The sequence below is a fragment of the Chionomys nivalis genome, chromosome 10 (assembly GCF_950005125.1).
Source record: "Chionomys nivalis chromosome 10, mChiNiv1.1, whole genome shotgun sequence".
Classification (NCBI taxonomy): Eukaryota; Metazoa; Chordata; class Mammalia; order Rodentia; family Cricetidae; genus Chionomys; species Chionomys nivalis.
This window is the reverse complement of record NC_080095.1, coordinates 76,598,115-76,612,575: the sequence shown is the minus strand read 5'-3', so window position 1 is coordinate 76,612,575 and position 14,461 is coordinate 76,598,115. Positions and strand designations below refer to the sequence as shown.

General features: G+C 43.9%; 1 protein-coding gene across 1 annotated transcript in view; it reads right to left on the bottom strand.

Annotated features, from left to right (window-relative positions):
- Scin (scinderin) overlaps positions 1-4,554 on the bottom strand; it is a 65,361-nt gene extending 60,807 nt beyond the window's left edge. Inside the window, exon 1 of the mRNA XM_057782476.1 lies at positions 4,282-4,554. Within this exon, the coding sequence (XP_057638459.1) occupies positions 4,282-4,480 (199 nt within the window). The 5' untranslated portion in view covers positions 4,481-4,554. The remainder of the gene's footprint in view (positions 1-4,281) is intronic.
- Between the last annotated feature and the right edge of the window lie 9,907 nt (positions 4,555-14,461).

Sequence of the window (14,461 nt, the reverse complement as noted above, 5' to 3'; positions counted from 1 at the left end):
ACACAGATTAATAGAAATGGGTTAATTTAAGATATAAGAGTTAGTTAATAAGAAGCCTGAGCAAATAGGACAAACAGTGTTTCAATTAATATAGTTTCTGTGTGATTATTCAGGTCTGGGTGACCAGGAACGAACAAGCAGTCCCCGCCTACAGAAATTCACCAAAATTGAGGAGAGGAAGCCAGTTAGCTAGACTAGGGAAATGCAAGCTCCTTCACAGTTCCCCTTCCTTGTGCAGAAGTGACCTACATAGCAAGGATCTTCTCGGACAAAATCTCAGCAGCCAGAACAGTACTTATATGGCAACAGCTTTGTAAACGTTCTGTGGCCCAATGTGTTCTAACATGCACCTTAAAAATCCTCATGCAGTTCTGCAATCCAAAAAGATGCTGCTTTCGTTCGTGGCCCGTTTTTTCAGCTCTCATAACGGCAGATCTTGGTGTAAATTTCATACAGAGACAATTTAAGAGAGACGCTTAAGCCAAGGTTGAGATCAAAGTTATCAAGGAAGATGTAAGGACAGACACATTCTGATCTGACGAGTTGAAACATGGCTCTTTTGAGTTAGGTATGAATGGTGGGCATGAAGCTAATGAATGAAATGGAAATAAGTTAATTAGACCATGCTCTTGTCTGCTGATGTTGCGCACTGTGCCGGGCCAGGGAATAACAGAACACATAAACCAAAGTCCTGGCCTGCAGAGGTTGAAAAGACTTGAAGAAGCCAGTATCAACCTTTTCAATGTGTGGAACCGAGTCAAAGTCTATTGAGTTATGATGAAACTCTAGCGGGTACTAAAAACGTTTGTGTATGAATCCTGCTTATGACTTCATTTGATGTCCCATGTGAATTCTGTTTGTGACCTCATCCCTTGTTTTCCTAAGCCCGTCTACCGATGCCTGCCATGTCACCCTGTCTTTGTTACTTTATATTTTATATGTGTATGGATATCGCACTCGTCTGTGTGGCGGGAAACTCCTTAAACTGGGAAATGGGACGAATTTATAAACAAAACACAGATTTAAAGAGAGGTCTCACAGCTAGACCTATCTAGTTCTCATTCCCGATTTTAAAGATATTGCCATATCGGGTCTAGACAGGATACTACTCAACATGATGAGTCGCGTCTGCTGAAAACATATGGAAGCTACTGGCCGTTCTGTAAAACGAGTGTAGCACAGCATGGAGTAGGACTGAAGGTAGGGAGCACAGACTTACACAGGGGATCATAACTCCGATACCCACAGGGATGCAGTCAGCCTTACTTGTACTTCCCCAGTGTTATGTGTTCCCATGGATGGGTTTATGTGGTTAGATCTGTGCAGTCTAACCACATGTGCTAATCCCCAAGTCTGCCTTCAGAGTCCAGATACTAAAGAGCTCCATCGCCGAGAAGACCCTCAAGCCACTTTCTTTAATTGTTTTTCTACACGTGTTTACGTAGTTTAGGCAACATGCCACAGCACGTGTGTGGGCATCAGAGAGCGACTGTCAGGAGTTGCTTCTCTTCTTCCACCATGTAAATTCCAGGGATGGAACTGGGGTAGCCATGCTTGGCCTTAGCAGCAAGCTCCTTCACTCACTGAGCCAGCTTGTTGGCCCAGCAATCAGTTCCTTGGCATTGTCACTAGCCCCTTGTATGTTATGAGATCCTTGTATTGTATATTTTGTGTTATATATCATAATCTAGTCCTTTTGTGTCCCAGTGCCCTGGGTAAGGCCACAAACACACACACACACACACACACACGGCATGACATCATTGAATGCTGTTTTTAAACATTACCATCTGAAGCTGGCAAGAAGAAGGAGTGAGGGAAGGTGTTTGTAATAAGGTTGACGGCACCATAGCATCTTTAAACTCACCCCTAACTACAGACTAGATGCTCTGAGGAACGGGAAACAAAAGCTGGGTGCAGATTAACTACTCGATACAAAGCTGAAAATGTTTTCCGAGGAGCAGTATAAAACATTTTGAGCCGCAGGCAACAGCTTTTTACTTTCACTGCTTCTAGACAGACAGCATCGCCACAGTCATCCGAACCATGCCCTGGTGTTGTGGAAACAGCGTGGGCAGACCAGAAGGAAGTCCCGCCTCCCTCACACCTCGCTTGCCCCCTCCTGCCGGGTCGATCCTTTCCTTTGAACACTGGCATTTCTCTCAGGCAGTCTCTCTCTAACTTCTTCCGGCTGACTTCCTTGTTTCCTTCAGGAAGTCAAGCATTCTTTCCTCCTAACTAATCCTCGCGAACTCTTCCCTGTTCAGATATCAGAATAAACTCTGTCAGATGGGACTGCCTCTGCCTGGAGACCGGAAATAGGAAAGGCTCCTGGCGAACACTGAAGGTGTCGTGGCTCCTCTTCCTTTGATGGAATCTCCCCACTTGTCTTCCTTTCCCTGTGTCTCTCACGGCTCTTGTCCCTGTCACACAGAGCCTGAAAACCTCTCGGGTCACAAATCACATTCTACCCAGGTTTTATCTTTTTTCTTTCTTACAACTCCTTTGGGGTTCTAAATTCTCTGGAAAGTTTCATAAACAATCTCAAGTGACTTGCAAGATCCTGGGCAGCCTGAATTTATAGATGAATTAGATTGTCATTAATATACTATTCACTTTAGTTTTTGAAGGTTTTTAAGATTGCAAACTGTTTCTGCCCAAATAGACTATGTGCTATTATAATTGTGAAACTGGTTGGCACTAAATGGATAATTGGGAGTATAAGTGAGCCAGGCACTTAGGATATGGAGGCAGGAGGATAGAGCATGAGAGGCTAATCTGGGCTATATTTAAGTTCCAGAGAGTTCTGGGCCAGTCTAGCTGTAAGGCCCTGCTTCAAACAAATGCATAGAAACAGCTTAAGTGAATCTATGAATCTGGCGGAGCACAATACTTAAGGGGCCTGCTTGGGTAAGAAAAAATGCACTGAGTTAAAGACTTAGCCTCCGAGCCTTCAGTGTGCACTCTGTGGATGAAGCCAAACGCAACTTGGGAACAGCAAGTGAGTTTTCTCCCATTTAAACTCACCCCACTGACACTTGAGACACACATCCACTCCAGACCCAAGTGCACAGTGCGAAGGTTGTTTTACCTGGGGTCACTGTTTCATGAACAGAGCACAGACGCCGTGTAGTATGACTGGAGAGGCATTACCCAAGGAAACAAACTGCAAGCAGTCAGGAGCTCAGCCACCGTAAGCAAGCAGCCAGGACTGTAAAAGACACCCCGTTCCCCATTGTGTTTTTCATGTCTCAGATGCCTACTCCTGGCGTCTGCTAATGCTTAGAGAATCACTTCTAAATGTTTTCACTTGTTCCTTAAAATTTTTCAGATGTTAGAAACTAAAGTTGAACGGTGGCTTTCAAAGTGTGTGGTTTTGTGAGCTTCCCCCCTGAGCTCAAGAATAAATATACCGAAAGACACACTTGTGTCAGGAGGCAAGCAAGTTTGAAAAGAAGGCTCAGATTTTCTGCACGTTGTCAGGCGGGGTGTGCCTACTGGCACAGGACCTCACCGGGAGAGGTTGAACATTCAGGATGTTTACGGGTAAAAGTAGAAGGTGGAGAGAGTGGAACACACGGCCAGTGTCCTGAAAGCCTGGCGCCAACGCAGCTCCAAATAATTACGACCGCTGAATGGAGCTGTTCTGGTTCACACTGTGTCCTTGTTAACACCGATGAATAATAAATGAAAAATTGTAAACGAAACAGTCTATCCAAAGAAATATACCAGCCATACATAGCAATTTTTAAAAATGGATATGGTTGTATTCATTCCCCCAAACGTGCAAACACTGTTGCACAAGGAGACTCCTGGTTTGGAGTGGCACAAGCTACTAGTCTCAATTAGCGGAGAAGCCTAAGCTGGTGCCCCAAGGCAGCAAATAAAAATAAATAAAAGTTTGAAGCTGGGCGTGGCGTTTTCTCTCCAGCTGCGCAGATGTCCACAAACAAGTTTGCCTTCATCTCCGCCCTGCCTGAGAAACCAGGGCTGAACTTGCCCGAGGGCGCTCAGTCCTTGGCCAGCACCCGGGTTTTTCTCAGGCAGCCGCCCAGGAATAGAATGGGGTTTGGGTTAAAGGGAAAAGCCCGAGGAATGAGCATGAACTACAAAAAGAAGTTTGGTCAAGGCCGACATGGGTTCGCCTCCTGGGTGACTCACCTCATCCCATTTACAGCCGACCAGGAGCTGACCTGGGTCTAGGAGAGGGTGCTAGCTGAGTGTCACCCATCCCACCCAGGTGATGGGACCCTGGGCAGCCCTGTACCCCTCACCGCTTACCCAGCCAGAAGTGCAGGCGGTAGGAGAAGCCCCTGCTCGCCTTGGCCGTGTGCAGCACCAGGTAGGCGTCTCCGACGTAGAAGTCACCATGGGCACCCTGCGGCACAGGCACCAGTTCCAGCTTCTCGACCCTCCACACCTGCAGGCCCGCCTGCTGGCCCGCTCGCGCGAACTCGGGGTGTTGCAGCTCCTGCTCCATGGTACCTGCGATGCTGGCAGAGCTGAGGTGACTGGAATCGCGCCCTCAGCCCAAATAGCGCTAGGTGAGAGCGAACCCGCCCGCCCGGCTTTTATGGTGCTCGCCCGAACCGGAGGCGGAGCCTGCAGGGCAGCCAGCAGCCACGCCCGACCCCAGGCGGGAACCTGCAACTCAGATTGGACCCGGCTGATTGAAACTCTAGGAAATGCCTCCTCGCGCCCGACTAAAATAAATAAGTAAATAAATAAATAGTATAAGAGACACTTTACCTGGCAACACATGGGTTCTTCGGGCAGCACCCAGGCCGGTGCACGCTGGTCCCGCCGCCCCAGTTCCTTCCCTGGTCGGGTAAGCCCTATGATGCCCTGGGGGTGGGGAGTGGGAGCGCAGGATCTAAAATTCACAAAACAGGTCTAGCTACGAGGGCCGTGGCACGCACCGTTAGGGGTCGGAATGACTGGTTTGTGACCTTTCGGCAAGCGCGGAGAACTGTACTGCGCGGTCCTTTAAAAGTCCCGCATTGTCCGCTCCCTTGATTCGTGCTGGACAGCCTCTCTGAGATGCCTGGTGGCCACAGCTTTCCTTTGGATAGGTTTGGAAACTCCATGTACAACAGCACATCAGGTTTTCTTGAAAAGATAAAATCTGACAAACTCTCTGCGCTACTGGCGTCAGCGCTCAGCTAATCCCTTGGCGTCCAGGAACTGTGGTAACGTGTCACCTGCCTGTGGTGTCAAGAAAGTCACTGCAAACACCAACCGCAGTGGCCCTCCAAAGATGCGATGAGTTTTGAATTTCCTGTTAACTGACTTCAGGGCCCTCATTTCTCGTTTCACCGACGCTTCTTGGCTTTGCTCACTAAAAAATAATTTGCATTCATTTTTTTTGCATTCAGAAATAATACAGTAAAGAATTCTGTTATTGAAAACGCGAATTAGAAACTACATACCAGATTAGAGCGTTAATTGTTGTTACTCCACGTACCTGTTTCACTGTTTCTCAAATTGCAGAGTTTCCTGGAAGGCCACACATAGTAAGGGCACTGGTAGATTTTCTTTTTAATGAACATTTTCAAAATAAGTAATACACAAAGTGTTAAAGATTGAGTAGCACAAAATCTTTTCAATTGCCCAGAGTGCTGGCTGGTAATTCCAGGACTGGAGGAGGGAGTGCTGAGGAAGGAGGATCATTGAGGGCTCCAGCCAGTCAGGGCCACTTTGTGATGCCCTTTCTCGAAACAAGCAAAAAAAAATAATAATAATAATAATAAACAAAATGTGCAATAAAATTTCATCTGCATTTCACCCAGCTGCCTTCCCCAAAGGTAACTAAGTTGCCAGTTCATTGTCTTTTTTTCCAAAGAAATTATTTAATCAACAAGAATATACATAAAATAGCTATTTAAAATTTTTAAACAGAAACAGCAACATACTGTCCTGAATCTGTCTCTTTTATAATGTGTGTCTATCTTATGGCAGTTTGCTATTGTTATTTATAGAGTTGGTTGGTTTTTGGTTCTGGTTTTGAAGTTTGTTTGGTTTGGTTTGGTTTTTAAGATGGGTTCTCATGTAGCCCGGGTACACATGCTCACCTTAAATTCAATATGCAGCCAAAGATGAGCCCGGACTTCTGGCCCTCTACCTTTCAAATGATGGCTTACAAGTGTGTGCTACCACACCCCAAGTTTGGTGGTGGGGATCAAACCCAGGGCTTCTTGCATGCTCCACTAACTGAGCCACACTTTAACCCTTGGGTGCATGTGTAATCCTCAAGTTTAGGGAAAATGAATAAAGCCTCCTGGAAGTAGTCCAGGGATGTATGTCTCCCGATGACATTACTCCTGGCAACAGCACGCGCACACACACACACACACCAGAGATAGAGAGAGAAGGAATGTCCATGCTCCATGTTCACAGAGCTACCTTTTTTATAGAGTCCATAGTATTCTATCTAATAAATGACTATATTTTTGTCCAAGTTCACAAACATTTAAATTGTGTCTATATTTTGCATTTATTTTGTGAATATCTTTCAACACGCTTTCTCGTGAATGCCAGCACAACCAGGCTCTGATGCCGTCTGTATTAGTTGGCTTGCTGATGTGGTTGTGACCAAATGCCTGGCAGAAGCAACTTAAAGAACTGTTTACTCTGGGCCACAGCTACCCCCTCAGTATCTCCGCCCTTGTTCCTATGTATAACTTCTTTGGGGAATGGGATACACTCCTAAGAAATGGGAATGTCCCTATTCTGGTAGCATCATTTGTTAGAAGTTGAGCTACTGATCAGCATACTTTATTAGCTGCTTGCCCACTTTTAACCAGAACAATGGAAGATAAATACGGTCTTTCTTTTTGTGTGTGTCTGTCTCTGTCTCTCTCGCTCTGTCTTTCTCTGTGTCTGTCTGTCTCTCCATGAGTGCATGCATGTGTGTATGTGTGTTTATGAGTGTTTTCAAAATTTTTAGCTTTTTATGATCTAATGAGAGGTTCCCACCTTTGCTGTCTTTACCTCCCTGGACCCAGTGAACCATCATCTCCCATGTTCCCATTCCCCTGCTCTCACCTCCCAGCAATCACGGCGCTCTGAGCCAAGCATTCTCTCACGAAGCCATAGGCCCACCAAGAGACATACGCCTCAATATTCCCTGGTGTCACCATAATGCATGTTGGATAGGTATGACTGCACTATTGGGTTTGTATTGCTCTGTACTTATTTTTCGTCCGTCTATAAATTTCCATCCCACAAGGAAAGAGCCGATGGAAACAAGTCAAAGATTTGGGATTTGGAGCCTTATGACTAACTCGAGGTTGGTGTTTTGAGAGTTGATATCCAAGTGGAAAATACCACATTATCTAATCCTCAAAACAGCAACTATGTCAAACAATACAGTTGAGACTTTCTGGGTTGTTAGAATGTGTTAGTAAAAACAACTGGCTCAGAGCTGGAGAGATGGCTCAGTGGTTAAGAGCACTGGCTGCTCTTCCGGAGGACCTGGGTTCCATTCCCAGGCAACTCACAACTGTAACTCCAGTTCCAGGAAATCCAACGCCCCTTTTCTTCAGACACCAGGCATGTGGCACACAGGCACGCATGTGCACAAAACACCCACACACATGAAATAAAATATAATAAAAATTTAAAACAGCTTCAAGTGTTTGTCATTCTTCAAGTCACAGGATGTGATTTTAAAGAATTTTTTGCTTTTCTTTTTTTATTTCTCTTCTTTTAATTTTTAAAGACAAGGTCTTCTTATATCACCCTGGTTTTTGGCTGGAAACTTACTATATAGACCTGGTTGGCTTCAAACTCATAAAGATGTCCTTGCCTCTCCCTCCTAAATGCTGGGATTAAAGATGGGTGCTGGGATTAAAGATGGGATTAAGATACTGTGGTGATATTTCATTTGTATTTTTATAAATAAAGCTTGCCTGAAGGCCAGAAGGGAAAACTAAGCTGCTAAAGGGCAGGCAGTGGTGTCTCACACCTTCAATCCCAGTATGAGGGAGTCACACGTATTTAATCCCAGCTCTAGAGAGGAATACAAGGCGGGATGAGGCAGGAACTCACTCTCTTTCAGTCTGAGGATTTCTTAGAGGTAAAAGCTCTCTAGTGGCTTGGCTGCTTTGCTTTTCTGAACTTCACATTAAACCCCAATATCTGTCTCTGAATTTTTTAAATCATGCTACACCATGCCCGCTCCCATACCTTTTAAGAGCACTAAAATTATTCTATAGAAAAATTGCAAAACATTTACCTGTGTGCAATGTATATTCTCCTGCAGGTCAGGAGCATCAGAAGAAACAAACAAAACAGCTAGATTATGTAAAGACTTTCTTCCTCATGTGTCCTTTACAGAAAAGACAACAGAGAAGGCTAGGGGGTGGCTCAATGGCTAAGAAGAGGCCTTGCTGCTTGTCCAGAGGACTCAAGTTCAATTCCCAGGACTTTCACTGGTTGGTTCACAACCGCTTGTAATTCCAGCTCCCAGACACAGGCTACCCTCTTCTGATGGCCAGCACCTGTGCACAGGTGGCACACACCCACACAGACAGAAATGGACTCATAAAAAGTAAGACCTGAACCAGATAGTGGTGGCTCTCACCGTTAATCCTTAGCACTCAGGAGGCAGAGGCAGGCAGATCTCTAGTTCGGGGACAGTCTGGTCTACAGAGTGAGTTCCAGGACAGCCAGGGCTACAGAGAAATTCTGTCTCAAAAAAGAAGGAGGAGGAGGAGGAGGAGGAGGAGGAGGAGGAGGAGGAGGGAGGGAGGGAAGAAAGGAAAGAAAAGGAAAGGAAAGGAAAGGAAAGGAAAGGAAAGGAAAGAGGGAAGGAGGAAATGAGAGAGGGAGGGAAGACCTGAAAGATTTAGTAATTTTCCTCTTAATTAACCATACAATAAAACCCCACTATTTATTTCATCACCAGCACTCACAAAAGAGTCTAATCAGCTACTGAAAGTATGTTCATTGGTCTCTCCTCATGGATTTCTTCTTCCAAGAATGTTCCGATCTTCTACTATGCCTCAGAAATGTGCTAATAGCTGCTTTTGAGTTACAAAATACAAAGTAACTGTTTGTTTGTTGGTTGGTTGGTTGGTTTGTTATAACAAGCTTTGGGAATTACTACCTCAAAACAAGATACAGAGTCCCCACTGGCTTTTCTTTTTCTTAACCATCTGAGCATCTTTCCAGCACAGCCGGAAGGCTGCCTGTGGCATGCGATGTGTGGAGACAGTTCCCACGTTTTTTATTCACTGAGAAACAGCCACGGTTGTTGAAACCAAGCATAAGTGAATGACAGGAAGTTCACTGGGGGCGGAGATGCTTTACATATGTTACTTATGACTCTCTTTTTATTATAAACGATAAAATGAGTACAATTAAAATACATTTATTTTTCTGGCCCTTCTGCTAAACTGTCACGATTCGTGTCTATTTACCAAACCATTTGCGGGCATAAACATGAGACCTGAGGCCAGAAGACCTGAGGGTTGCGAACAGAAAGAGATTATGCGTGTCCGGCCCAAGCATTCAGTCAATAAACACTGTTAATAATTAGCAAAAGTCCTTTGTGAAGCTTGGAGATCAGAGTGGAAATGCGCTCTAGGAAAGTGTGTTTTGGTCCAGCAGGCCCAAGGAGACAAATTACAAGTCTAGGGGAGCGGGGGGGGGGGGGGGGGGGGGGGGGGGGGGGGGGGGTGTAATATTGTTATCATTGTTTCTGTTCTTACTCAGAGGCAGGGTGTGAGTACTACGGTGTGCATGTGGAGGTCAAAAGGTAATTCTGAGGACTTGTCACTCTTCTCCTTCCTCCTTTACTTGGGCTCTGGGATCAAACCCACATTATCAAGATTGGACCTGCAGGTGGCCAGCACCTTTGCCTGCTGAGCCATCTCTCCGGCTCCAGAAGGGTGTTTTTTTTCGAGTTTTTGTTTTTAAGCTTCAGTAAAGGTCTTGAGCGCTGCCCCTCATGAACAGGACACTTTAATGTTAATACAGTACTGCTACCGTCGAGGCAGAGTTCATGGCTCAGGGCTGAGGGGGCAGTTTCATTGGTGCGCAGGCGTACTGTCATGATAATCCTTTTCAACTTATTCGCAGCAGTATGAATCTTTATTTTTATTCGGCTCAACCTTTTTTACCGATGATATTTTTAAAAGAAGCACAGACGATTACAACTGTTTAGTGGTTGCATCCAAATTTTGTCAAGTATTTTAATACTACCATAATTCAATCAGTTCCCAGTCCCTGAGAGATGGCGTCGTGGTGACTGTCGAGGTTGACTTGTCGGAGGGTACTGGTGATGGTAATAAAGGTTGAGAACCGGAACCAGTTTCATCTTCACAGAGATTTATGATTAAAACATTCATCTTTGTACTTTAAGTGAAAGTTTTTGTAGCTGGATAAAGTTGAACCTTAGCTGCTTGACTCTGCGGCAGCCTCTCGCTCTTCCTTGCGTGATTCTCCGGCCGGGCCTCTTTACCAGCAATCACAGTTAACGCGCAATGTCTGGTGGTGGTCCCGGATTAACCAGCTCATGACAAACCACTTCAGATTTTCAAGGAAACTGTCAGCAATACTGAAATGCCAGGAGTGTGTGATTTCAGGGAAAGGACTGAGGTCAAACGTCACCAAACGACCGTTTTCTTACTGAGATACTTACAAAGTCAGATGAGGCGATTCACCTGAACAAAAGCAAAGGTTGTTTTACCAAGTTGCTTGGTTTCCTTCTGCTAACCAGAGGTCACTTCCTTTAGACAGCTTCCTTCTCTGAAATCCCAGGGCTTCTGTGAATCAGTAAGGTTTGCGTTACATATTTGAGGAAGCTCTATACTTAATATCTATTGAAGAGAACCCTTATCCCCTGTGTCTACTCTCTCTTGATTGACTTATCAGTAAGCCAATCAACAACCCTTCCTGGAGGGGGCAGGACACTTTGCCAAAGGAGCTCTATGTAGTTGGGATATGGGGACAGTTTTCTAAAGATGACTAAGGATTTCTTTCTTTGACATTCTGTGAAGTTTTTATTGTGTATTTTAAACGACAGTTACACATTCTGGTGGTTCATATTGTCAAATTGTCAGACCCTAGAATAACACTGGAGAGAAATTTCTGGACATGAACGGATAGGCTTCATTAATTGGGGTGGAAAGACCCACCCTGGCCATGGGAGGCATCACTCCATGGGCTGGGGTCCTGGGCTGAATCAAGAGGAGAAAGCTGAGCATCAACGTTCATTGTTCTGCCCCCTATTGCAGATTCGATGAAAACAGCTGCATAGGCCCCTGCTGCCTTGCTCTCCGCCATGGTGAGCTGGTGAGCTGAGCCCTTGAACTGTGAAAATAGTGTTTTCATTTCTTAAGTGCCTTTGTCGGGTATTTTGTCACAAGAAAAGTAGTTAACGCACACATATGTTTATTGGAGTCAAATTTGAAATTACCAAATACAGGTAAGGTCAAGATCATACAATGTAAGATAAACACTGACCATGTACTTTAAAAATCGAGCCCTTAAGATGACCCTGTATGTGTTAATTGGTAATTTTGTGGCCTGGAACACCTGGCCCTTTTGGGGGGGGGGGGTGAGTGGGGCTGAAAACGATAAGATTTTTTTTAACTCAGCTTTCTTTTTTGAAAGCCTGACTGTGCACAAATGATTCTGCATCATTTTAGAGTCAAAAAAGGATTCTGCTTTTAACCAAAAATTATAAAAAGCTTTGATACATATTTATAAAGTATCACATATGTTATATAAAAATATAATAAATATTTCTTAAAACCTTAATTCTTTATGACCATGTTGTCTATAATCCCACCTTTCTCCTCCTCTTTTACTTCAGCAAATGTATCTTATAAGAAGTAAGTGCCTATCCTTGATCAACTGAATTCCATGTCTAAGAGATTGCATCATTAAAAAGTCAATGCATTTTCTTAACAAACTGATAGATGTTTTTGTAAAGTTTTGAGATGGTTTCAACATGCCCATGCACTGCCTGTCTGTCCACCTGTCTGTCTGCTCACACATCCTTCTTTCACTGTGTTAGTGGCTGGAGCACAGATTCCAGGGGCAGCTGTCCTGGCTCCCTGTTTGCCGGTCCAGCTCGCAGCTTCTCTGAAATCCATGGGCTTCTGTGAACCAGCCAGTTTGCCAGTTCCAGCTGTGTAGCTGCCAGAATGTGGCTCTGAAACTCAGTGTTCCGAGATCAAAACTGAGAGTACCAAGAGATGGGATTGTTACAGGAATTAAAGGAGTGCATATTAAGGTCTTAAAATTATTTTTGCCAACAAACATAGGTCTCAATACATTTACGTTGCTCAAATTAACATGAAAATCCACATCTACCCACAGGCATTTGCGTCAAAAGGAAGTGCATGTTGGCATATAGCCTCCATTACACATGAAAAGACATGAATGCTATTTAATTATGAAGTTCCTTTTAGGTATGTATGCCAACATTTACTTCACTGAAAATAATTACATATCATTATATTAATACACTATTTCCTATTTGTGTGCTTCTAGTTGCCTCAAAATACATCTCCCTTAATACTATCTCAAGAAACAAATTTTCATGCATGCTGTTGTTTGCATGTGTACAATAGTATTGCTAAAAGTAGACTTCTAAAAATAGAATTATCAGGGTAAATGACTTTGGTTTGGTTTGGTTTCTTGAGTCAGGGTCCTGCTATGTAGCTGGCCTTGAACTCCTGATCCTCTTGCCTCAGCCTCTCCAGTATTGATTACAAGCATGTTAGCTCTACATTAAAAAAAAAAAAAGTCTTGGGGTTCCTTTGAAGTTTTTTGAGACAAGATATCTTGTGGTCTAGGCTGGCCTCAAACTCACTGGGAGACCAAAAAAAGACATTGAACAATTGTTCCTCCTACCTCTATCTCCTGAGTGTAAAATACTAGACATGAGCTTGGCTAAATTTTTATGATATTATCAAGTTACATCCTCCAAATCAATAGAGCACTGGCCATTTTTCCATACTTGGTTAATAAATTCTAAGTAACTTTCATTTGAAAAGAAATCTTTTCCAGTCTGAAGCATAAAAGCAAAAAGCATCTACTCATCTTTTAGACATGGAGTATCTATGATCAGTAGTGAAATGAAGCATCATTCTGTGGGTTTGCTGCCTACTCTTATTTCTCCTAGAAATTTAATATCAATTTATATGTGTGCTTTCTAAACTAAGTATTCTCATTATAGTTATATATGATAAAGATTAAATGTTCCATTCCCTTGGCTTGCAGATGTGTCCTCTGTTTTCCCTAGGAAGCCTTCCCGATCATTCAATAGCACTCCCATCTGCTCTGTTATAAAGATAGCAGATCTTTCTTCATCTCTGGACTTTTGCTCCCTGTGAAATATATTTGTACTGTCATGTCACAGAGAATGTAATCTTTGTCCCAACTGTAATCACATTCCTCGCTGTGACATGACTAATAACCCTTGTATACATACTGAGCTGAAGCACAGTATTTTTCATACATAGAATTATTACTTTGTGACTTTCAATATAAACTGCTATGTTTCCCTTTGATACAGCATGATTTCTATTCGTTTGGTTGTTTGGTTTTTTTGTTTTGTTTTGTTTTTTTGTTCTGTTTTACAAAACTTTCCAATGCTCACATCTTTTCCACAGGAAACAAGGAATAAATTGAACATCAAATTTTATCCTTGATATCATCTGCTCCTCTGAGATGGGGTATTATCTCAGCATTTTCTCACATATTCATATATAGCTACAAATCATATTTCAGATAAAAACCCTCTTAACACTTTATAATTGAGCATCATACATAAACACATAACTGTAGGCGCCTTTAATCACGGCACTTGGAAGGCAAAAGGCAGGAGACTGAGGCAAGCCCGCCCTAGATAGCGAGTTCCAGGTTAGCCAAACATGTAGAGTGAGACCCTGTCTCAAAACAAGCAAAAAAAGTTGTCATTAACAAAAGAGGGGTGTGACAGGAAACATTCACGTGCTTGATATTAGCAGGATAATCCCAAGTCTTTTCAACCCAGTCCTGATCCTCAGCAACGCCGAGCTGTGCGTTTGTCTGTTGCAGACCACAAAACAGGAGCAGAGCTGCACACTCAGTGGAGACGCAGAACCAGAACCCAAGTGGACCGCTGAAGCCCGGGCTCCAACAGTACAATTGCTGGGAGCGCCCTGGATCTGTGACACTATTTTACAGTTCTCCTGGGAGCGCCTTGCGTCTGCGACACTATTTTACAGTTCTCAGTTCATGTGCAGTTGGGAAGGCTCCAGTTCTAAAACATCACAGTCCACAGTGGGGAAAGAAGGACCTGGGGGCAGATCTGGCATGATGGAGCCGTTTGGGAAGCAGTCTGGCAATATGCAGGGAAAATTGCAGGCATGTAGTAACACTTTAACTAATACTTGTGCTCCCAGATTCTGTTTGTGTAGGCGAGCTTCCCAGATGCTCTTCGTAGATACTTCAGGAGACATGG